The 25,491-nt window shown below is 43.7% G+C and overlaps 2 protein-coding genes across 2 annotated transcripts; one reads left to right on the forward strand and one right to left on the reverse strand.

Moving 5' to 3' along the window:
• Positions 1–683: 683 nt before the first annotated feature.
• On the forward strand, positions 684–10,294 carry LRRN4 (leucine rich repeat neuronal 4). The gene is made up of 4 exons (XM_032779063.2): positions 684–2,290; positions 6,409–6,419; positions 7,927–8,088; positions 8,920–10,294. Exons 1-4 carry the CDS (start codon positions 1,568–1,570, stop codon positions 10,220–10,222), a joined length of 2,199 nt encoding a protein of 732 aa, XP_032634954.2. The 5' UTR covers positions 684–1,567; the 3' UTR covers positions 10,223–10,294.
• Positions 10,295–13,158: 2,864 nt separating this feature from the next.
• CRLS1 (cardiolipin synthase 1) lies at positions 13,159–25,212 on the reverse strand. The gene is given in 10 exon segments (XM_075064493.1): positions 13,159–15,069; positions 17,601–17,692; positions 18,067–18,135; positions 18,672–18,757; positions 19,698–19,827; positions 23,315–23,452; positions 24,660–24,756; positions 24,800–24,924; positions 24,926–25,003; positions 25,005–25,212. Coding segments are annotated over 10 exon segments (1,014 nt in total). The 5' UTR covers positions 25,116–25,212; the 3' UTR covers positions 13,159–14,981.
• Positions 25,213–25,491: the final 279 nt, after the last annotated feature.

The raw sequence follows: 25,491 nt of genomic DNA on the forward strand, positions 1-25,491 counted from the left end.
CAGGTTCCTGATTACTCTAGTGCAGCCCCTGCTCTGGTCACTCAGGGAACAGAAAACTACTCATCTAGCGACCAGTATATTTGCCCTCTACCAGACTCCTGTACCCCATTGGTCTGGGTCTGTCACAGTACATAATGCCTCATCTTTTATGTATTTTGAAATAAATTACCAAAATAACTGAAACTGGAGTGATTATGTTGTATTATTTTGACAAATAAAATATGCAGAATTTTAAATATTGTCCACAGATAATTTTGGGGGATTTTAAATTTTTTGGCACAGAATTCCCCCAGGAGTAACACTAGCACTCTGCCAGTACAGTATACTGGTATTGTTATACATCAAAGCACTCCTACTGTAGATCTTGCCAAAGCAGCCTGACTTTCAATGGAACCCAGCTGCTTTTCCCCACAAGCCCCAGTGAAAGGAAAGTCAATGGGCCTTGTGCTCTTAAATCCTCGGGGGGCTTTTGAAAATCTCCAAGATCATTCTCTTAGAACCCATAAGATTCCGACACTTGCATTCTGCAGGCCACTTTGTAGGAGCCACCTTGCCGTGGGCACACTTGACCTTCCAAGCCCTGGCTCCCCACTGCCAGTGCCCCACATCATGAGAGAACAAGACCATGGCAAGGTGGAAAATGTGATCACCCACGCAATTGATTTTTGGACCTTTAGAGGCAAGCTCCTGTCTGCTCTGTATGGTGATTAAAGAGCCTATTGAACTTCATATAAGAGGAGACATTTACCCATTTTCTTTGTTGAAAATTATCCCCTCATGCATGTGCTGTGTATGTATTGTTTTTACTACTTATTTATATGTATTGTGGTAGCACCTAGGCATCCCGGTCATGGTCCGGTAACCCACTGTGTTAGGTGCTGTACAAACACACAGCCAAAAGAGTTTACAGCCTCAGGGTGTGTCTGCACTAGAAAGCGCTATGGCTTTAGTGTAGACACTTACTACAGCAATGCAAGGCCTTCTCCCATCGCTGTGTCAAATCCACCTCTCCAAGAGGCGGTAGCTAGATCGACGGAAGAATTCTTCCATTGACCAAAAACTGTCAATATTAGGGACTTGGGTTGACTTAAGTACGCAGATGGGTCAACCTAACTTTTGTGTGTTGACCAGCCCTAAGTTGGCTGCTGCTCTCCCCTCAGACCTTCAGTTCTGAGTCTACAGCTAGGCAGAGATGATAATGCTGCAATTGTGTTTGTGCAGCACCTAGCGCAATGGGTTCCTGGTCCGTGAGTGGGCCTCCTAGGTGCTAGAAAGATAATACAACTAATAAATAATAAGATACAGTTTGGGACACACATTGGTTGCCTTTGGGATGAAAGGTTTTATGTATCTTTAAATATGCTCAGATGAGACTTCCTTCCCAAATGCCTCATCTTTATGGCAGTTTAATTACAGCAGAGACTCTAATTATCACCTCCACCATCTGGAGGCACCAGCAAAACATTTAGCGGTGTTTTGTTTTCACATAGCTCATGGCAGCCCCAAAGAGTTTTAATTTACTTCTCTATATTCTGGTTTTGTTTCCCCCACCCTGAAAATCAAAAGAATGTTTTCCCTCCTGCTCGCTCTCTCTCTGCTGGCGTGGGAGGCAGCAGCCGGCCTGACAGACAGTGCAGCTCCAGCTGCATTGGGGGATTTTACAGCTCTTTTCAAGTTGACCCAGCAAGACCCCTGGGAAAACGACGTTAATCTTACCAGCATGTCCTGTGAGGATCTGGGGAACAAGACATGGACCCATTTGCGACTGAACAACAACAGCCTGCAAGCCTTCCCTGCCTGCCTGCCTGGGGGTCTGGAGGCCTTAGATCTCAGCACCAACCAGTTACCTTCGCTGAGTGGCGTGGAGATAGCGAACTTCTCAAAGCTGCGTGCCCTCTCCTTGAGGCACAACTACATCCAAGAAATTGCGTGGGGAACCAGAGCCCTCGGTAGCCTCCAGTTCCTGGACCTAAGCGCTAATAAATTGTCCTCTCTGCCATCATGCCAGACAGCCCACCTGCCAAACCTGAAGTGGCTGTCGCTGGCTGGAAACCCCATCACTGAACTCCAGCCTCTGTCTTTCTCCTGTTATCCACAGCTACAGTTCCTGAACTTGTCTGCCACTCTGCTAGGGCATGAGAATGGCGGAGGGATTAGTGCTTCAGCCTTTGCCTTGAATGTGTTGCAGGGAGACACCGGGAACAGAGCTAGGAGCACCATTGACGTGCTTGACCTGAGTGGGACCTTTCTCGAGACAAGTAAGTTTGACGATTTTTGTGGTACTCATGGGGCCTGATCAAACCTGATGAAGCGAAACCACTGTTAATGTCACAGCCACCAGCAGTAGAACTGGGGACCTCCGGAGCTGGTGGCAGGAGCTGCGACAGCTTGAGGTAAAGGTCACTAGCTGGGGCTGTAACAGAGTCATATCCTCCATCAATCAGGCACAGTGGAGGAAGCTCTAAAACACACCCACCCGTTGGTTACAATAAACAATGATGGGAATTCTCTTGTGTAGACAAGACTTCAGAGGGGAAGGTGGAGAAATAGCTATTAGCACAAGCAACTACACCTGCCCACAACAGAATTTCTTATCTGTCCTCGTAATCCCTCTGTCCCCATCCACTATCCTCTCTGATTATCCAGCTGAGCTCTCAGCCTTGAGCTATCTTTAACTTCCCCCTTTCCTCCTCTTTTCCTATCCAGAGTCTTCCCAAAGCCCTTCTCTTGTTCTTCAGTGGCCTGTCTAACATCTGCCTTTCCTTTTTCCCCCATCTAAACCCTGCCTAATCCCTTTGCCTTCTCCTCTTATCGTTGGCACAGCAGAGAGAGGCCTCCACCAAGACCAGGGCCTTGTTGTTAGGCATTATCAATCCACAGAGCAAGAGACAAGTCCCACCCCAAAGAGCTTACAGTCTAAATAGACAAGATAGGACCATGGGAGGATGATCATCCCCATTGTATAAATAGGGGAGCTGAGTCACAGAGAGGCAGTGACTCAGAGTCTGTGGCAAAGCCTAGACTGCACCCCAATTTCCTCAGTCTAGCCCCTTAGCCACAAGACCATCCCTCCTCTCTACAACAGTCTGTCCCCTCTCTCTCTCTCCCCCTCTCTCCCCCCCCTCCCTCCTGGGCTCCTGTAACATTTCATCCAATCAAATGGGTGAAATAATTCCGACCTGGTGAGGTTCAGTGAATGGATAATTGCTCAAATCCTTTGAGCGAGACAAAGGAAAGTAGCTTTGGATGTGTAAAGGGGGACTATAAACCTGCTGTTCTCATGCAGCCAAATCCAAGGATTCCCTAGCAGAGGTTCCAGCCCAGTTACTAATCAATCCAGCACTCTGCCCTACATGAGGGCACTTTGCCTTACACGTGTGCTGCTAAACCACTGGGGAAATAACTAAAACCCTGGGAAATTCTTATATATACAATTTTTCATTTTACTTTTGGGAATTTCATGTTAATTTGATGTATCCATTTTATCCATGCGGGAGGGGAGGGGGCAGGCGGGGTACTTCCTGCCCTCAGGAATGAGAGGACTTGGGGATTGAAGCCCCCAAGTAGCTCACAATGCACAACAGTTTCTGGCACACAGGCTGCCAGCCTATGCTTCTCACTCTGCGATCAGACCTGGTACCCAGGTCACAGCAACTATTCATTTATTTTGGAGGGCCACCAGCGGGCGCCCATGACAGCAGTATGCCAGCTGCCATTGCAATACCGGACAGTGGACCAGCCAGCCCCCCCCGCCAGCACCCAAGCAGAGTGAGATTTTTCATTTATTTCGTGTTATTTTGCATTTTCTAATAACGCACGCTCGTTTGCAGTAAAACTCAATACGCTGCCAGTCTACCTACTGGCCTCCTAATGCGCACGTGCTCCGCTCACATACGTTCCAGGTCTCTCTGCTGCAGTTCACAGGATGGGCCCAGACTTGGTCAGCCTTAGGTCATCCCTGCAATATCAGCTGAGGAGTTCATACGCGGCTCTATTCAAGCTGCAGGCTGGAGAATGAATTGCCAACGATCTGCGTGAGCAAGGAGACGGAGCATTGTTGATGTGTACTACCTTTCTCACTTTCAGAAGAGGTTTTCTTTGCTCACTATGTGTTAAATGTTTTTTTTGCTATCGCTGAAATGTCTGACAGCTGGGTTCCCCTGATGCCCCCTGCTGCTGAGTCATCAATAGGAACGTCTTAGTGATGGGGAATGCCATTCAATTCCCTGGATTCTGCAAGGCCTTGTGCACGCAGAAACTAGATTTCCGGGTGTGCCAAATCTCTCCCTGCTCAGCTTGCAAGTCCAGAATTGCAGATCTCCTCATTGTTGGAGGTTCCCTTTGCAGAAGCTGATGTGGTCCTATGCTACTCGCCTTGAGCCTTTAGAGAGGCATCGGGGATTAGAGAGTGTGGCTGGAGTACACTGACTCTGGATCTGCTGGCAGAGAGGGCATAGTAGTGTCGACTACAGCAGCATAAGTTGCTCTAAACTCACCAGCGTCGTAGAACTGTCCCGAATCAAGAGCCATGATGACTTCTTCACAGCTCCCAGCCTTAATGCACCAGGATACTGAGTACAGGCTCTCCCCATCCAACTAATTCATAGATGCAGAAATGCCTGACAGCTGCTTTATGAGGTCTGAGCCAGGGCAGTCCAGCCTGACCAGCGGTTGTTTACGCAGTGCGGTGCTGGGCAGCAAGCACGGAGAGCGCATGTGCCGGTCGCGTAGGGCGCGCAGGCTGCCTTCGGTGGCTTGCCTGCGGAGGGTCCACTGGTCCCGCGGCTTCAGACTTCCTGCAGGCACGCCTGCAGGAGGTCCGCCGAAGCCAAGGGACCAGCAGACCCTCCGCAGACAAGCCGCCGAAGGCAGCCTGCCTGCTGTGCTTGGGGCGGCAAAATCCCTAGAGCCGCCCCTGCCTGAGCCTGGTGCAGTTGTTGGCACCTGTCAGTGTGCAGCTCTTTCTGTACAGCTTCCTTTCCTGGGCAGACTGGTGATTTAGAACAGTCTGTTTCACTGAACTCGAAAGGCCAGAATTCCCTCTCACCTGCACTGACTTCAGTGGAGATGCAGGAATGGAACTGAGAATCTGGTCCAAAGTATTAATGACCCTGCAGCTTAATCACGCCTGGGTTGTGGGAAAACCCAATGCCCCCCATTCCCTCACCTTTGGAGTTTTTAGCCTCAACCAGGCCTAAGTGCGCTCATCAGACGTTATAAGGCTGATGGACTGGAAATTTATGGAGCAAAATCCCCTGCTAGTGTAAATTGGCGCAGCTCCATTGACTTAACGATTTCAGAATTTGTGAGAATGAGCTTGTCTGCATTATGGGGTAAATTGGTGCTGCTGTGACAATTCCGCAGCCATCGATTTAGCAGGTCTGGTGAAGACGTGATAAGTCAATGGGAGAACGCTTTGTCATCAACTTCAGTACTCCACCTCCCCAAGAAACGGAAGGTAAGTCGGTAGGAGAGTGTCTCCAGTCGACATAGCGCAGTGTAGACACCGCTGCAAGTTGATTTAAGCTACATCGACTTAAGTTACGTATCTTACATAATTTAACTAGCGCAACTTCAATCGTCTTACCTTGCTAGTGTAGATCAGACCTAAGTAATTCTACTGAGTAGACCCTAGGAAGAGAGATGGGAACAATAAGTGAGACATGCTCAAACCAGGAACTTGAAATATCTACTTAGGCCTGTTCTACACTGGGGGGGATCTATTTAAGTTACGCAACTTCAGCTACGTGAATAACATAGCTGAAGTCAATGTACTTAGATTGACTTACCGTGGTGTCTTCACCGCAGTGAGTCAACTCTGCCTGTGCCTTTTTCGACAGTGGAGTACAGGAGTCGACGAGAGAGCGCTTGGGGGAGGGTCGATTGATCGTGTCTAGATTAGACATGATCAATCAACCCCTGCTGGATCGATCACTGCCTGCCGATCCAGCAAGTAGTGTAGACATACCCTTAGATTGCAAGCTCTTTGCGGCAGGGACCGTCTTTTTGGTCTGTATGTGTACAGTGCCTAGGACAATGGGGGCCTAGTCTACAACTGGGACTCATGAGAGTTGGCAATGCTGGAGCTTGGCCAAAGTCAACACCGGGTCACTAGCAGAAGCAGTTGGCTTTTGTGTCTACTCCCATAACCCACTAGACTATGCTAATCTGTACCTCACTGCTGGTGTCCATTGTAACCCGTGTTGCAACAGAACCTCATAGCAATCTCTTGAAGTACCAATATTCCATCAGAATAGCAGCAGTGCTCCATTTATGGATGGTGTTAGGGTGACCAGATGTCACGATTTTATAGGGACAGTCTCGATTTTGGGGGCTTTTTCTTATATAGGTTCCTATTACTCCCCCACTCCCGTCCGAATTTTTCACACTTGTTGTCTGTCACCCTAGATGGTGTACAGGTGTGTTTACTGTTTATTTAAACTTCCATCAGGAAGCCAGGCAGGAGGAGTTCTAGGTAGAAACTGCAGTGCAGCAGAGAGAGACAGTAGTTATTGCTTCTTGAAGAGTTTCTTGTACCATGTTAGGAGAAAGCAACTTTGTGATTCTTTACAGGGAAGGGTGCAGCACTGAGGATGTATTTTGCATCATATACCATGGGTTACACAGTTAAAGGTATAACGTGAACAATGAAGGCAATGTACCAGAATAGCAAGTATATTGCAAATAGAGCAGTCAGGACTGATTAGGAAAGGATTTAGAGGATATTGTGGAAAATCCTTTAAGCCACCAGCCAGGAATATGAATGCAGCAGAAAATGAAGAAACAGGGCACTGGATGCGTGAACAGAGAACAGAACACAAGTCTCAGTGGTAGTGAACAAAGAAAAGATCAGATTCTGCTCTCAGCTACACTGCTGGATTTTGGTACAGAATTCACCCAGTGCTTGTACAGAAGATGGGCAAAGAAGGCCTCTCTATTCACAGAGCTTAGGTCTAACTCAGAAGGAAAAAGCACAAGACAATTCAGGCATAAGAAGTTACAGAGACAACAGCAATTTTGCTATCCCCAAGTGTTCAAAACTCAGGAATAATGCTTAAAAATCACAGACTGGCTTAAAATCCTGAGATTTTTAAAACATGCCTTTTGTTTGCCTTCTTGTTTCTGACCCTGTCATGTGCACTCGGGTCACATTTTCAAGCTTTTCTCTGAAACCATGAGGGCTCAAAACTTACCTTTTTTTTTTTTTTTAAAAATGAATGCTGAGAGTCTCAAATTGTTCCCTGGACTCCAGGAACTGGAGATTCAAGAAAAACATCAAATATCATTACACAGCTGGTAACATTGTACCAAGGAATATAGCCCTGCGCGGATACAAAATTTGTATCCACATCTGATCCGCAATCTGCAAATGTGGTCCGTGGATATAAAGTGGACATCTGCAGATTTGCAGGGTTCTACAAATGAGTCAACGTAAGGTGGATGCTTGGCATGCAGAAACTGAAGCTATTCCAAACATGGTGTGAAGGGGTTGAAAGGAGGCTGGAGAGTGAATTGGGAGCACCATAGGGCAGGAGAATAGGTGTAGGATGAAGTGAAATCCAAGATAAATACCAGGGTTCAGGGATAAGCCAAAACTTTACCAAAGCAGAATTGCTGGGTACAGGGTTGTTTCCTTTCCGGCTGCCATTCCTACTGCATTCTGGTTATGCCTTTAACATAAGTTTGCTGCAGAGAATGAACCTAAATTGGGGCGGATGTGATGATGCGTGAGGGAGATACGTGAGCAAATGGAGTAATATGTGAGAATGAACTTGGTTTTTCTGAGGGGGGATTAGTAATCTGCTATGAGCCAGGAACAAATGACTGCCTCCCCCGGGAGCAGAGAAGGCTGCATGCCATCCCTTACCCAGACTAGGCTATTAAAGCACAATCCAGCCCTGGAGCCTTAGCCGATACTTGCTAAAGATTCTCAAAATTTTCATCTCCTAGCTGTAACCTGAGTTCCTTTAATCCTTGGAATATCAACTCATCAGGTAGCATCAGCATCAACCTGTATGGAAATCCTTTAGAGTGCAACTGTGGACTTTCCTGGCTACTTTCTGATCCAGAGAGAGTTGTACTGCAAAGGTAAATGACCTGTCAGTTGCATATTACTCACATAACAGGAATGTAGGAGTGAGCATAAAGATTATCCTGAGCCTGTTTACTTCAATGTTTGCTACAAGTTATGCATGGATGGTGTAGTTTTCCTGTTGAAATATGAACCCCATCAATATTAGTCAGAATCGCTATCTGTTCCTCAAAGGACAGACATCTAAAATAAAGTTTCCTTCAAGAACTAAGTATGGGCTAATTATATCTGAAAGCAGCACTATGCCGTTAACACAAGCAGAACTATAAAATGATGGCATCTACTGATAATTTATTTTCTGCCTCCCCCCATTAGTACGTTGCTGCGAGTACAGATAAAATGTAAGCTAGCTCAGTGGCCTTAATGACATCGTGCCCTGGAGATCTGAAGTCAAATTGTGAGCTCTGATTCCTGACCCAGCTGGGACTAAGAATACTGTGGAAGTAACTGCACCTCACTCTACACTGTCCCCTGCTGTCAGATTTGGAGAGCATTACTCAACATGGCCTTGGCGCTTAATGCTTTGTGTGTTGTGCCTTCAACTACCACTGCACCTTGTTGAATCAGACCCCTGGCCTTCCCAGTTAGGGGGTATTTGCTGCACCTCGCAAAACATATGCAGCCAAGTTGGTAATATGGGGAGGAAAATCAGCCTGAAAGTGCAGAACTGTAGTCAAGACTCTGCTAGGCTTTGGCCCCAGATTTCATGTGAGAGAACAGGTTTCTGACTGGGATTAGCAGCTCACTATCTGACACATTTCATAGATGCTGATGATGCTGTCCTATAACCATTATGTTGATTGTAACTCGTTTGCTTCATCCTGCAGGGCATCTGACACCATTTGCAATACAGCCTCAGAAGACAGAGAGAAGCCTTCATCCTCATCGTCTCTTTCGCTGTTACAACTCTATGATGAATGCCAGGCCAAGAGAAATACCACATTCCCCACATCAAACACTCCCCCTCTCACGGAAGACTCTTCCAACCTTCCCATTATTGATTCCACTACTGTGGCAGCAATGATGGACTCTGCTCTATTTGCTGAAGAACTTTACAGCGACTCCTTGGTGTCACGAAACATGGTAAGTATGACGCAAACAGCTCAGATGAAGAATGATCCCACAACTGCGGACCTTTTTTCCAAATCTACTACTGATCCCACTACTGAAGGAACAGCAGCCACCTCTTCAACAATTCTGGGAGAGCTTTATAGCGACTCCTTAACTCAGCAAAGCACTGAGAGTACAATCAAAACAGATCCATTGAAGAGAAATGCTACAACGACCACCGCTTTGTTTCCTCAAGAGGAAACATTCTACCAGTCTACTAATAACCCTTCCACTGAAGCGACAAGACTAATAGGGACAAACTCTCCTCTTTTTCCTGGCACAGTAAGTCCATCTCAGACAGATCAACAGCCGCATAACCCCACAAACCCAAACCTTATTCCAAATCCTACCCATGCTGTAATAAAAGTGGATTATGAAGATGACTATTACGATGATCAACCAAAGGAAAGCGTAACTCAACTGATAATAGTCTCTTGTGACTACGACCCCTGCCACCAGCTCCAGAAGCCATGCTCTGAACTTCAGAGGTTGTCCCCATGTCTGTGTCCTGGAGTGTCTGGGGAAGACACTGTTCCAGATCCACCGAGGCTCAGAGAAGTGTCTGAAACGACAGACACATCAGCACAGATCCACTGGTGTGCCCCCAGTTCAGTTGTTCATACTTATCAGCTTGCATACCACGCCAAAGGCAGTGAGAAGACCCAGATCCTGGTTGATGAGATCTATCCCACAGCGAGGCAGCATACACTATACAAACTTTCACCAGACACCACCTATTGGGTGTGCGTGATTGCTTCTAACAAAGCAGGATCAAGCCAGACGACAAGTGAGAAGATTTTGGGCAATCCGTGCACCCAGTTTACAACAAAGCCCAGCTATAAATCCATCTTTGTGGTCTTGTCCCTAGCAAGTGGGGTCTTTCTAATCACCACCATTGTATTGTCTGTGTGTCTGTATCAAAAATGTAAAAAGCCTCACGCTGAGCAATACAGCACACACCTCATCTCTTATAAAAACCCAGCATTTGATTACCCCTTAAAACTGCAGCCATGTAATTAGCCCCAGGTAGTTTTGTCAACATATTTTGCAGTAAAACATCTTATAGCAACACATTTAAGTGGAATCCAGCTGCTCACTCACAGAACTGACTTCATCTCTGTTGTAATTCTAAAGAAATTACACCAGGGGCATCTGTGGCTCCAAATGCTTAGTTTTGTTACAACAGGACATCACCTGGCCTGTTTCTGAGATCTCTATTCTCCATTTCCAAAGATCTGTGTTCAGAGTGAAGTTTCTCTTTTTATTATAATGTATAATCATTTTCAGGCAGCTGATTGAGAAGTGATGATTTTCAAATGAAGTGAGGGGGGATAGGGGTGGCACAACCTTTAGGCACCAGAAAACCTTTTTTTTTTTTTTTTTTTAAATCTACCCATTCCTCTTAGTAATTTCCCCATCTGTACAAGGAGGATAGTGATATGATGTTGGATGTTTTTCCATAAATTAGGGACTTGATGCAGGAAACACAGGACAAAATTCTACAGTCACTGTTTTGTAGGTTTGATCAGATGATCACACCAGTCCCTTCTGGTTTTAAAAATCTATAAACCCTTGCACCTTTGTAAAACACTGATCTCTACAGCTGAAAGGCACTATATATATGCTAGGGATTATTTCTATCAGGGCTTTTCTTTTGGGTGCTTCATCATCACTTTAGATTAGTTTAGAGAAGCACTATAGTCAAGGAACGTCAGGACTATGCCTCTTCCTCCTTCCACATCAGGTTGCGCCACCCCTATCCCCCCTCACTTCATTTTAAAATCATCATCATCGGGACCTCCCGATCAGCTGCCCGAAAATTAGTCCTGACGTGTATATAGTGCCTTTCAACTGTAAAAATCAGTGTTTTACAGCGCTGGAAGTTACAGCTGTCTTCATACAGCTGCGTAGGGAAAGCGCTGCAGTGTGGCCACACTGACAGCTACCACCGCTGCAGTATGGCCACATTTGCAGCGCTGTTGGGAGTGGCTGAACAGGTATTCTGGGATACCTCCAAATACCTCTGGCGGCTAATTACAGCGCTTTTGGTGGCCACACTGGCGGAGCAGCGCTGCAATCGTTATACCCCAGGCAGAGCAAGAGTACAGCCAGTGCTGCAGCCAGGGAGATGCAGCGCTGTATGTGCCTTGCAAGTGTGGATGGCGAGTAAGTTGCAGCACTGTAAACCCACCACCCGCAGTGCAACTCTCCAGCGTAGCCAAGCCCTGAGTATAAGTGCAACCTAGTGTGGTAGGGATTGAGATAAATTCTTTAAAACTGATATCCTGTCCATTCTACTGGACATTTAGGATGAGATTTTCCAAGATGCCTAAGGGATTTGGATTCCAATTCATTTAATTTAAATAAGAATTGGGCATCCAAATCCTTTAAGCAGCTTTGAAAATCTCAGCCTTAAAGCACCCAACGTCCTGTTCACAAGAGACTGGAGTTATCCTGCTGCCTTGATCAAGTATTTCTTTCCCTGCTTGTTGTTCAGGATTGCAGGTGTTCATTAGCAGAGGTGGCTACATATCAGGGGTGCTGTATGAATATAATCTGTGAAGCTCTTTGGGATCCTTGCGGATGAAAGGTATGTGTGTTGTGATGGTTAATTTTACCATGGTAGAAATATCACACGCCCTGTACTAATGGAAATAAAAATACAGCATGATAATGAAATAACCATAGTCTTGTTCTTGTTTTAAAGTCAACAGACAAGTGTACAATAATGAGGTCAGGACTTTTTTTCCTGTTTGATCGGAGTGAAATCTGGACATCTCTTTTCACAGTAGTTTTGGAGCACACAATAAAGTATCATTTTTATTCTGGTACACTAGCATGTACTCTGATGTCAAGATTGTTGGGTTTTCATTCTGTATCACAAATCTCAATATGTTTCCTAGTGCCTGTCATCACTGAGTCCCAATTTTTCCCCTCCTGCTCCACTCCAGCTGCAGTTAATGCTTGGCACCATCTTTTGATAGCTACCCTATGCCTTGGAGAATATCGTTTATACCACTCTGAGTCACTGACGTCAGTTATCCTCACTAACTTTCCATAAACGAAACCTATATTAAAAGTGACTTGCAAACAGAAAAATAGACCAAAAGAGCACAATCCCTATGATATAGAAAGGAAGCATGAATCATAATTTTAATTTTTTCAGGCATCAGCAGCAAAATGGAAAAATTATTTTAAAACCTGCAAATTAAGTTTCCTATTATTGTTAATATTTATTTTAAAGCTGTTCCACACTTATAAAGAACTGTTAATTAGTCTGACTTTGGCTCTACTTGTTCCAGCAACATGCAGCATTAAGACCTAAATAACTACGTCTGCAGGGAGAAAGTCTAAACTATTTCCCCATCAATCCAACAAGCCATCAATGAAAAAGAATGAACTTAAAACAACCAAGAGCAGCATTGTTTCTCACCACCACGAAACCTGGAAATGCAGCCAATAACTGTGCACTAGGGGGGGGGGGCTCATCTCAATTGATTAGACTCTCCCTGCGGTATGCATACTTCACCTTTTCATGTCTTGTATAATAGATATCTCCTGTCTGTGTGTTCCATTCTGTGCATCTGAAGAAGTGAGCTGTAGCTCACGAAAGCTCATGCTGAAATAAATTTGTTAGTCTCCAAGATGCCACAAGTACTCCTGTTCTTTTTACTGTTCAAAGACTCTTCACTTGCAGAATGGACCAATAAGGACAGCTTTCATCCTGACAAATACAGCCATTTGAACTCAGTTGCTTTTCAGATGTCTGCCCCAAGGTGATTATTTTTACACAACAAAGAGGTGGGATGCTGAGTCCATGATTGTTCTCATGGGTAAGGTGGGGCATCATTGCAGTACCTTAGCTATGTTTTATTAGAAGCAGTTAATATCCAGAATAAACCAGTAAGGACAGAAGCAGCAACTAATGTACATGCTAGAAACAGCCAACAGCTCTGCACTGTTTAACAACTTCATTTAATATAAATACCTCAGACACACAACTCCAAGAAACTGTACAATAAGCTACAAAGACAAATCATGAAATGGTGTAGCCATTGTATTCATAGATGTGCTGAGGCACCTGCATGCTGACATGATCCTTCAGTAGCCTCAACATTTTGCCATCCCCTAGTGGAACAACATTCAGGTATACTCTCACTATACTCGAGTTGGTGGTTATGAACCAAAAAAAAAAAAAAAAAAGGAATAACCTGAATGGACTTTGTCATCTCTCTATTTTAAAAATGTGTTGCCGAAGAAATACAATACTCCCAATTAACTAAACGTGCACATTAAGAAATAACATTTTATAGGATTTGCTTTACATTTATCCTTCCATTGCAAATAAGAGATTTGGACTGCTGTATATGGTGATAGCTATGAGACAGGTATTGAATAAAAATGCAGCATTGTCTGTGAACCATTTCTATACAAGATAAATTAAAATGTTTTATATACACACCTACAACCACACCCCCTCAAAATCAGTATGTATCTACAATAAATTCACTTTTGGTGATAGAGCACCATAGTCCAACATTTATTACCTATTTTTCAGTTACTTTACTTCTTCACACCTCAGTTCTTTGCTACTACATGCAAAAAACACATCTAGCTCCAAGGTATTTAATAAGAAGATTTCATTACTGTTAATATGAAATCTCTTGTCCGATACTTTTTGTGGCTATTAGAGTATAAACAATCAACAGGCGTTTCATTCTGTAACTTTAAATAGTTTTGCTCTATTCTTTGATCATGGGTGATAAATTGAGATCATAGCAATGCCTGATGAACAATGCAGTCAGAGATACAGGAGAATCACACACAGAATATGCAGCTTTAACTGTTTGTAATTAATCCCGTGATTTGGACAAGCATTTAAAATGCCTTGATTTTTCTCAGTTCTATTTATATTGATATTTCTGCTCCAAGAAGATCTCATACTGACCAAGCAGTTTTTAAACTCGCACAGCATAGCTCACACAGGAAGTTCAGAACCTTGGTTTCTCAACCACTATTAACCAGCAGTACTAGAAACATGCTTCTATTTAAGAACTCAATCTATCTATGTCTTTGACACTACACCATGAGCCTTAGTGTCACTAGAACCTTCTCTCTGGGGACAGATAGTTTCCTTGGTATTTTTACTGAAGAAAATAACTCTGAAGTACTGTATGGACTATTAGGATTTAAAAACTTGGGTGGGGGGGGAGATTACTTTACACTTCTGAAGGTATCATTCCCTAGTGATTTAATGCTTTCCTTTGCAGCAAACTATAATATTTAGTAAATCCTAATAAGTGATTCTGTCTTAAGACAGTATACAACAGTTTGTCTTTATAACTCCATGCATACTAGATCTGAGAAGAAAAGGGAGCTTCATCAGCACGCTATTAAAATCTAATATCTAGATTCTAGATAGAATCTAACTGTCCAATTCTGCGGGAAGTGTATAAACTTTAGCTTCTGAAAAGCAATATAAAAAGATACACAAGATTCAAAATGCAGGACAGCCACTGGTGACTTAAAAGTGCCTTTAAGAACATTGTGATTTTTCTTAATTTTATTTTTAACTTTCAAAAATACATTGAAAATTCAATACATTTACAGTACATGATCAGACTTCATTTTTACTTCATATCAGTCCAATTGTGGTGACATGGTTTGAATTGAAACAACTGTCCTAAGGAAAAACAGAATTCTTATTCATAGGCCAGTTATATTGTCCTTTGCAATATAAAAAACGGTGATGTGATGAGATCGTCCTTCCTGTAACATTTCATTTGTTGTTTATTACCTGGACTGTTTTCCGACCATAATGATAATAACTGTATGCAGACGCTGCTGTTGTGAAAGCTGTAATGCACCTTTGGGGGAAAAATGGTTAATATAAATATTTGAATAATGTTCCAAGCTGTATTTTAAATGGTTTCCCTATTCTTTGCTACAATCTGAGTGTGTATATTATGGGACAGCCTATGCTAGCCACAGAGACTGAGGTCAAAGGTTGAAGAAAGTGTGATTAAGGAAATTCTCACCCACTCCTTCTCATTTTAATGACTAACTTCGACTGTAAACAACAAATCTCATATTCAAAACTAAACCTCACTGCAAAGCAAAGTGTTTTCACATAAGCAAGCTTCATTGTTCAGTAGTCTGCTTCACCACAGACTTCATCATGTACTGGGCTGAATTTTTAATCCAGTTATACCTGTGACAGAACAGTGGGGACGAAACTGGCTCAGTGTTTCTGCAGTGTTCACCAACCTGAGAACTGGCTGACACTGAAACACTATTCCCAGTTCAAAAGGATTACTTCCAAGAGTTTCTTGTTTGCAAAAATATATGCATGACAACTGCTACCAGAACCGCCCCCCAAACTAAAATCAAGATAATAATTCTTGCTTGCTACATCTTAAAATATCCATAATGCTACTGTTTCAATCAATTGCACTCCGATAATGGCTACGCAAGCAATAGTCAAATCTGTATTCTAAAAACGAGTATAATCTAATTTGTTTTTATAGTTAATTTAGAGGCCATGTGAATGGTCTCTTGTGAGACCTTTTCAAAATTCTGGTAAGCTATATCTACCAGTTCTCCTTTATTCACTATTCTGTTAGCTTTTAAAGAATCCTAACATGTGAGAGCAAAAATGCCCTTTACAGAAGCTATCCCAGCTTCCTTCCATATAATATCAGCTTACAAATTTTTCAACACATTTACTTGGTTATTGAAATAAGGTCACTAATTCCTCAGAACCTTTTTAAAAATAGGTATACTGGATCCACCAGTTCTTTAGTATAGTTTCTAACCAATAGTAGATTGTGTATTTCTATTAACTGCTCAGCCACTTCATTCTTATAGTAAGTTCCTTTAGAATTCATGGACAAATACCATCTACTCTGATAACTTGTCTCAATTTAAATTATCAATTTTTTCTAAACTTCCTAAATTGACAATGTCTCACCTTTATACCTGAAAACAGCTGAGAGAGACCTGGCAATTTCCTGCAATATCTTTGGGAGATCTTGCTAAATTAAGTTTTATGTATCGTGGGTCAGCGACTGAATGTAATTTCACAGGGAAGGGAAACTACAGCTCCTCCGGGAACTAACAGTAGTACGGGTGATTAAGCAAATTCTATCAGGTTGTAACACCTCCCAAGAAGTATCACACCACCTAAAAAGGCTCATATATACTAGTTCAAACCGGATTCACCAAAGACCAGCTGACAAAGAAAGGACTTTGGGATGCCCAGCGTGAGTTTAAACTGACTCAGGGCCTTCTTTCTGATCCAGCAAACTGTCCAAGGGGAGTCCCAATTCTTCCTGGGAAAGGTTGAAAGGACTTTGGCCTACTGAGGCCCTATAAGATTGACAAGTACCTTGTGGTGAACTTTTAGCATGTGCATAAGAACTTTTTTTTTTTTTTTTTTTTAATGTTCTCCCTGTAATGTTTTCACCTTAAGAATAAATGTGCTTTCTTCTAAAGAGCTGTGTGGTAACTTGTAACTATTGGTAATTATGCTATTCGTAAACCTTCAGAGAGAAAGCAAAGCAAAGACACTGGTGTGTTTAGTCAATCTGGCTTGCTGGTAAAATCACAGTATAGATAGGGAACTTTGCATCCTGGAAAAACACCAAAAAGAAGTGATGGCTGAGGAGCTAGGAGCCTAGAGGCGGTGCCTTTGAGGGCCCATGCAGGGAAAGTACAGGTGCAGTTGCCCTGAACTGTGACAACAGCTACGCCAGGAAAGACTGATGGAAAAAAACATGGTTTTACTTTCATAGATTGCACCTATCCTCCCTAGTAATCTAGTAGACATCACTGACTCCCTCCAGCATCTTATTTCAGCAATACTTAAAGAACTTATTTTTTTACAGTTATTTGCTCTTCAAATTGGTTAATTTCTAGTTCGTTTTACCTGCCATAGTTTGTCCATTTCTACTGGCATCACTTGTGCTACAATTTTAGCCATGAAACCCTTTTAACTGGAAAAAATGCCATAACTTTCCATTTAACAATATCAGATTTTTCCACATTTATATATATATATATATTTTAATTTAGGGATGTGCATACCTTCTGCAATACCTTCATGCTGATTTGGAAGTCTTTAGTTTCTTAACTTTTCATCCTTCGGTTTTGACTGGCTTCCTCATGTGTTTAGCTATTTCTCTCATAACAAATTAAGCACTGATATATTGCTTGGTTTGGTTTCAGTCAAAAAGAAAATCTCATCTGGAAGTGTTCAACCATATACGTCTGTAACCTAATTTAGGCTTACTGAGGCACACGCTTCTGTTCCACGAATTTAACTTTTTAATTCAATCGGAATTGTTAGTTTCTTTACAAGTACATTACAGATGTCACAAAAAACAAAAACGTAACTTACCATAAAGTCTGTAGATATATGCTATCTACGTAATCGAAAACAGGAGCCGCTAAAGAAGCTGCCACCAAGATTAGCTGAACTGCTGTATTCATCTGGTAAAAATTAAATATAAGTTGTGGCTGTACCGAAATAGAATTTTACCACACTAATGTCCTACACATTACTTAAGAGGTTATTGATAACCTTAAGCCAATATATGGAAAACCAGATAAAATATAAGTTTTGAGATATAGCTGCTGCACGTTTGCTTTGTTAATCAGACAACTTATGTGCTTATAATTAAACACGTGCTTTGCTGGTTCACACCCAGAGTACTCAAGACTTTGTGGAATAAAGCCCTATAGAAGAATTTGTCAATATTAAGTGCTACCGAAGACAGCAGTCAGAAAATTAAGAGTGCTTCAGAATGGTGAAAGCTCCTGGATGCTGAAGAAACAGTAATTTATAATAAAATGATCACCTTTACCTTGCTGACGAAAGTTGGTTTTAACTGGGCAGTGGCATAACAGGGGTTGAAATATTTACCAACTGTTCTCTGTGAAAAAAAGATAAAGGTTGTTTATGTTTAACGTGTATGTTTGAAACAAACCTCCACAAATAATACACTACAGAAAATCACTCACAGCACTGGAGTTTGTGTTACGCTAATCTACTCCATGACAAACTGACATTTAAAAAAATTATGTAAAAGCATTAAACTGAAATATAAACAGTACAAGTGGCAATACAGAGACAATAAAAGGGTTACTTAATAACTAGTGAAGTGATGGAACCTTGCTTTTGGGCCCTGATATAATTGTCGGATTTCATTTGGTAAAGTATTAGTTTATGGTCTCCTAAATTTCATAGTCTCATATGTAATGTTGTTCTCTTGCCAGGTAAAGCTTCACTATTTCCCCCTAAGTTTTGGATCAACACCAAGCTGCATAACAAAGCTTTGGCCAATATGTTTGTTAAGTAATTGCTGCTTCCTACCCCTGCTGTATACGCATCCTAACAGATAACCTATTCAAAGTCCAAACCTATTTGATTTCATGTCCATTGCACTTTGTTTTAAAGCCACACACTTACCGGTGGGGATAGTGTTTTGTATCGCACATAAAAAACAGCAGCAATTAGCACTATGTCCCTCAAAATGATCAAAGTAGTCAGTGGAACTGAAAAACAAAATCAACAAAATACAGATATAGAAGAAATTGTCTGGATTTGAAAAATTTGATTTAAACAGGTTTTTAGATGTAGATAGACAAAGTCCACCATGATACACCACTACTACATGTTCACATGTCCAATCTCCATTAACACAAAGAAAATACAAACCATTCGTCTTTTCCATCTAAATAAAAAGCAATGCAAATTTGAGAAGGGAGAGAGGGTAGGAGGCAAAATGTATGATTTAGCACTCAATGGCAACATCTAATGGTATCAGAAGAGCATTACATTATCCTGCAGCACTTCCTGCAACCAGCACCTTTCCTGTACAGTCAGACCCATGCAGATGGCAGAGGTGAATTGGTTCCATTGTTGTCTGTGGAGAGAAAAACACCCTCCTGCCAGAAACATCATCCTCTATTTTCAGTAACTGCCAGTAAGCATGAACTCCAGAGCAGACAAGACAAATCTGAATTAACTGGCAAGGGTGGTCCCAATCACCCCATTTCAGATTGGAAAACTGGAGTCTAGCATAGAGATTGATAAAGTGAGAAATATCAGTCTCAGAATAGTGGTTTGATGTACTTGTGTAAGACGTATGTCTTCTTTTAAAATGTGAGTTTTATGAGTGGAAAGTGCAATAAAAATATTCTTTGTTAAAAACAGAGCAAACTACTGCTGAAGCTGAACCTAGTGATACAGACTGTTCAGGTGCTGAACAGCAGAACAGAATTAAAAGTCAGACTTTTATGATTTAATATTTCAATAAAGTTCTTTAAACTTTCTTTTAAACAGCCAACAATAAAACCCAATTGACAAAACTGTTGTAAGCTTTTTCTCCTTGACAACATAAGAAGCGTCTTTCTGCATTAAGTCCACTTCTCCATACTATTTAGTACTATCTTATGAAAAAAATAAAAATACATGAATTTAACAGGATCTTACCTGGAATAAGACTTGCACAACTGAGGCTGACATACAGGACACTGATAAGAATTTTATCAGCTAGCGGGTCAAGGGCACTTCCCAGAGCAGATTTCTGACTGGCCCAGTTTCGTGCAATAAAGCCATCCAACTATAAATACAAGTTTAATATGTGAATGTTCGAGAGCTAGAAAAAAAAAAAATCAGCATCTACTACTGTTACCAGGATATGTGATAAGCAAAATTAATATAATGTAGGTAATTAAAAAGTTATAAAGTATTATCAGAATGGCTGTAAAGCTATTTAAAAAAATTAACTGTGATTAATCGCACTGTTAAACAATAATAGAATAACATTTAAATATTTTTGGATGTTTTTCTACATTTTCAAGTACACCTCTACCCCAATATAATGCAACCCGACATAACACAGTTTCACATACAATGTGGTAAAGCTCTGACACGCTGCTCTGAGCAGCATGTTAAGGGTGCTGGGCCAGGCCGGGGGTTCAAGAAGGGGCAGAGGGTCTTGGGCACGGTCAGGAGCTCCCCCCAACCCAGAGTCTGGGGCACACAAGCTGTGGGAGGGCACTTTTGGGGGGCCCCACAGTCCCAGAGCAGCCCAGAGGATTAGCAGGGGGCCGGGAGCAGCCCGCTCTGCTTCCCTCGCCCCGGCCCCAGCTGTGTCGCTTGGCGGAGAGGGCTTGGGGGAAGGAATCCCCGCAGCACTCACCAGCATCGGTGGAAGTGGAGCAGCCCGGCCCCAGCCCGCTCCACTCCGCCAGCTCCCAGCCGCAGCTCTCCACTTCCCGCAGCCAGTGAGTGCAGAGGGCGCCCTTTCCCCAACCTTACCACACTCACCTGATGCAGGAAGCAGAGCAATTCAGCCCCAGCCAGCTCCCCTCCGCCAGCTCCCAGTCGCAGCACTCCGCTTCCCGCTGCTGCAGAGGGCGTCCTTTCCCCAACCTTGCCACACTCACCTGCAGTGGGAAGCAGAGTACTGTGGCTGGGAGCTGGCTGAGGACGTCCTTTCCCCAACCTTGCCGCACTCATCGGTGGCGGGAAGCGGAGCAGCCCAGACCCAACCAGCTCCACTCTGCCAACTCCCAGCCGTAGCGCTCCACTTCCTGCAGCAGGTGAGTGTAGGACCTTTCCCCGGCCGCTTCCCAGTGACACTGCTGGGGCGGGCAAGGAAAGCGGAGCAGGCTGGGGCTGCGTCGCTCCGCTTCCCGCCGCAGGTGAGTGCGGGGAGGCATCCTTTCCCCAACCTCCCTATGCTCACCGGTGGCAGGAAGCGGAGCTGGCAGAGTGGAGCGGACTGGGACCGGGCTGCTCTGCTTCCCACCACTGCTGGTGAGTGCCTGTCGGGGGCTGGGGAAGAATAGAAGTCGGAGCAGTCAGAGGTAGGGAGTAGGATCCTGGGGGTGATTAGGAACCGGGGTCTCTGGAGGGGGCGGTCAAGGAACAATAAACGGGGCGGAGAGGAGGAAAGCAAATTTGATATAACGCGGTCTCACCTATAACGCAGTGAGATTTTTTGTCTCCCAAGGACCGCGTTATATCAGGGTAGAGGTGTATATTGATTTCAATTACAACACAGAATAAAAGGAGTGCAGTGCTCACTTTATTTTTAATTACAAATATTTGCACTGTAAACAAACAAGAAATAGTATTTTTCAATTCACCCAATACAAGTATTGTAGTGCAATCTCTATCATGAAAGTTGAACTTACAAATGTAGAATTACGTAAGAAAAAAAACCTGCATTCAAAAATAAAAACAACACTTTAGAGCCTAAAAGTCCACTCAGTCCTACTACTTGTTCAGCCAGTTGCTCAGACAAACAAGTTTATTTACATTTGCAGGAGATACTGTTGCCCACTTCTTGTTTACGTCACCTGAAAGCAAGAAAAGGCATTCGCATGGCACTGTTGTAGCCTGCATTGCAAGATATTTATATGTCAAATGCGCTAAAGGTTCGTATGTCCCTTCACGCTTCAACTACCATGTCAGAAGACATGTGTCATGCTGATGACGGGTTCTGCTTGATAATGATCCAAAGCAGTGCAGACTGATGCATGTTCATTTTCATTATTTGAGTCAGATGCCACCAGCAAAAGTTGATTTTTTTTTTATTTTTTTTTTTGGATAGTTTGGGTTCTGTAGTTTCTGCATCAGATTGTTGCTCTTTTAAAATTTCTGAAAGCATGCTTCATACCTCATCCCTCTCAGTTTTTGGAAGGCACTGCAGATTCCTAAACCTTGGGTCAAGTTCTGTAACTAGCTTTAGAAATCTCACATTAATACCTCATTTGCATTTTGTCAAATTTGCAGTGAGAGTGTTCTTAAAAAGAACAACATGTGCTGGGTCATCATTCAAGACTGCTATTACATGAAAAATATGGCAAAATGTGGGTAAAACAGAGCAGGAGACACACATTTCTTCCCTAAGGAGTTGAGTCACAAATTTAATTAACACATTTTTTTTTAAATGAGCATCATCAGCATGGAAGCATGTCCTCTGGAATGGTGACTGAAGAATGAAGGGGCATACGACTGTTTAGCATATTTGGCACAGAAATATCTTGCAGTGTCGGTTATAAAAGTGCCAGGGGAATGCCTGTTCTCACTTTCAGGTGATATTGTAAATAAGAAGCAGATGGCAGTATCGTTTTCTGTAAATGTAAACAAACTTGTTTTTCTGAGAGACTGGCTGAACAAGAAGTAGGACTGAGTGGACTTGTAGGCTCTAAAGTTTTACACTGTTTTGTTTTTGAGTGCAGTTATGTAAAAAAAAAAAATCTACATTTTTAAGTTGTACTTTCACAGTAAAGAGATTGCACTACAGTACTTGTATGAGGTAAGTTGAAAAATAATATTTATCATTTTACAGTGCAAATATTTGTAATAAAAATAGTAATATAAAGTGAGCACTGTACACTTTGTATTCTGTGTTGCAACTGAAATCAATATATTTGAAAAGGTAGAAAAGCATTCAAAAATATTTAATACATTGCAATTGGTATTCTATTGTTCAACAGTATGATTAAAACTGTGATTAATTGCGATTTATTTTTTAATCATGATTAATTTTGAGTTAACCGCATGAGTTAACTGTGATTAATCGAGAGCCCTACCAGTCAACTTTGTTAGAAGATATAAATAACGTATTGCACACTTTCCATCTCACTACTCAGATTCTAGTCTAGAAGCTTGTGGGCACATCCTAATTCCAGGTAATTAACAGAGCACCTGATTGTCAGAAATGTATCTAATCTGCATACACAATTATCTCTTCTGGATGCAGAAATTCTTAATCTGCATTTGCAAGCATGTGTAGATACAGTTTATACAGAACTCACTGGGGGATTCTCAGTTACTGTTTAGGGAATCTTTAAGGCTGTTTTGCACCAACAGAGCAGTACAAAGCAGCCGTAAAGAGTGGCAGAATCTGGCCCTGTCTTGTCATCATGTCTTTCTCAGGCATTTCTTCAAAATAATTAGTATACTAGCTGATCTCATTTCAAAATACTGACTTAAATTTTAAGAGAATTAGAAAACCATATAGACATGATGCAGTAACTGTGATTTTAAATTAAAACACAAAATACATTTCAAAACTCTGTAATGCAACATACCAAGTCTGTTATCCCAGCCAAAGCAAAAACACCCAATGCAATGTTGAAATTTTCTTCTACAATCAAATAACCCAAAACTGGAGCCAAACCAATTCTTGCCAGAGAAAGTATATTTGGGATTGTCCATGGGTTTTCATACTGGAAAATAAAATGTAAAAAAAAGAAGTCAGTCAAGCCTTGCATGTGATTTGAATATTCAAGATAAATACATATTTGATTGAAAACTGGATTTCCATAATGCCTTGAAACACTGGAAAATAAACTTCAAACCTCTCTTCAGACCTGAACCTATAACCAAGATAAGAAGGGGAGCCTGAACAGCTCCAAAACCACTTGCCATTTTATTCTGATACTTGACCACCAATGAGCAACCAAACCTTTTTTTTTTTTTAATAAAAGAATGATGTGTATTAAAACATGCAAAATACATCTTGGTAAGTTTGCTAGAAAAGAAAAATTTCAAAATTTATAATGCTCGTTATTAGAATTTTTTATTTGATAAAACTGAGCTGTCATTAGCTCCAAGTGTTGTGACAGTTTAGTTTTAGTCGACTGAGTTGGTTTCATGTTAACATCTTCAGCTTCAACCTTAGCATGCAAAACTAAGCGCAGGTGAGCAAACAACAGCTGCAGATTAGCTACCTTATGCAAACTGATTCTTTTGTATGAATCTCATTTTACTAAATTCTTAATAACCCTCACTTAGATCACTCAAACCTCTGGCTGCTCAGGAATTCCCTGCAGCTGGACCCCCAAGCTATGACTTCACTAGGGAAAAGGATGTGCTCTCAACTCAAGTTAACTAATTTGATGGGAGATCCTAGTCAAGACAGGGCACTTTGTAGTTTTCATGTGACTTAGCAAGCAGAGATAGGGGAAGCTCAGTTCTTACACTCAACCTGCTCACTGTTGTGAAAACTCACGTCTTCACGAGGATTTTATCTTGAGCGAAGAGCAGAGGGCGGACACGATCCAGAGGCCACGCTGGCGCCTGCCCAGACCGGTACAACAGGGACAGTTACTAGCAGGCGCCTGACAAGCAACATCACAGAGCGCAGAGCCACACTGACCCGTAAGTACAAGAGGGACTCGGAGCCTTCTTGCAGCACAGGCTGCTGCTGAGCCCTGGGAACAGGGGCTGAGGAGCCAGGCGGGCGCGACAGGGGAACCCCAGGGCAGGTCGGTGATAAGACAGTGACGGTGACTGGATCCTTCCGCAGGCGGGGGGCTGGGGCTCTCGGGGCGGCCGGGGTACAGGGCATCGGGCCAGGCTGAGGCGGCTGCGTGGAGGGGAAAGAGGCGTGTTGACCCCGGGACCTGCAGGGCCTTCTTCACAAGCACGTACCAGCTCCGAGTAGCCGCCGGCGGCTCCTCGGCCCCTCGGCGGTGCATCCCCCGGCGGGCCGGCCGCACCGTCGCTGCGCCGCCTCGGCGAGGGGCCTCTCCCCGCCGGCAGGAGACGTGCGCCGCGCGCGCTGACCAGGCCGCGGCCCGCCGGGGCGCGGGGAGCCGCTCGCGAGCCGCTCCGGGAGAGAGGGGGCCGGCGAGGCGCGCGCGCGCAGTAGCAGCCGCGGCTCCGCCTGCGCGGGGAAGGACGAAGGCGCCCGCGGCGGCGAGGCCGCTCAGCGGGGAGGAGCTCAGCGCGAGGCACAAGCCGCGCGGCTGTTTCCGCCCAAGGCGCCGCCTCCGGTCGCCCGGGAGCGGCTCGCGAAGCGGGCCTCGCGCCGCTGCCCCCCAAGGGCCGGCTCGCACCTTTCAGGAGCCCCCAGGAGCACCTGCCCAGCCAGGCGGCGGCCAACATGGCGGCGTCCACCCCCTCCCCCCGTAAGGGCGCTGGGCGCACTTCAGCCCGGCCAGACGCAGGGGAGGGGGCAGCCACGCCTCAGCCTCCGTTCACCGGACAGTGCCCGAAGGCGCTGAGGTGGGTTTGCGACTTTTGCGACAGCTGCCTTTGTGCTTTACGGCGATCACCTCCGGGCCCCCCCCCCTTTAAAGGCGTACGCACGCGCCTGTGGCCCTGCGGCTCCTCCCCCGCAGGAGCGAGTCGGGGGCATGGCAGGAGCGTGGGTGCTGTCTGTCGGGGGGCCTGCAGGGCTGTACCGCGCTTCCAGCCATGGCAAAGCCCCAGGGCGCGCGGGGAAATGGAGTTTGGTAGCTGCATCCTACCAGCCTGCAAC

Source organism: Chelonoidis abingdonii, chromosome 3, assembly GCF_003597395.2.
Source record: "Chelonoidis abingdonii isolate Lonesome George chromosome 3, CheloAbing_2.0, whole genome shotgun sequence".
In the NCBI taxonomy this organism is placed as follows: Eukaryota; Metazoa; Chordata; order Testudines; family Testudinidae; genus Chelonoidis; species Chelonoidis abingdonii.

Coding starts and splice junctions, on each gene's coding strand:
- LRRN4 (XM_032779063.2), top strand. CDS start 1,568: ATGTTTTCCCTCCTGCTCGCTCTCTCTCTGCTGGCGTGGGAGGCAGCA. Junction 8,089..8,919: donor GAGAGAGTTGTACTGCAAAG/GTAAATGACCTG, acceptor TTCATCCTGCAG/GGCATCTGACACCATTTGCA.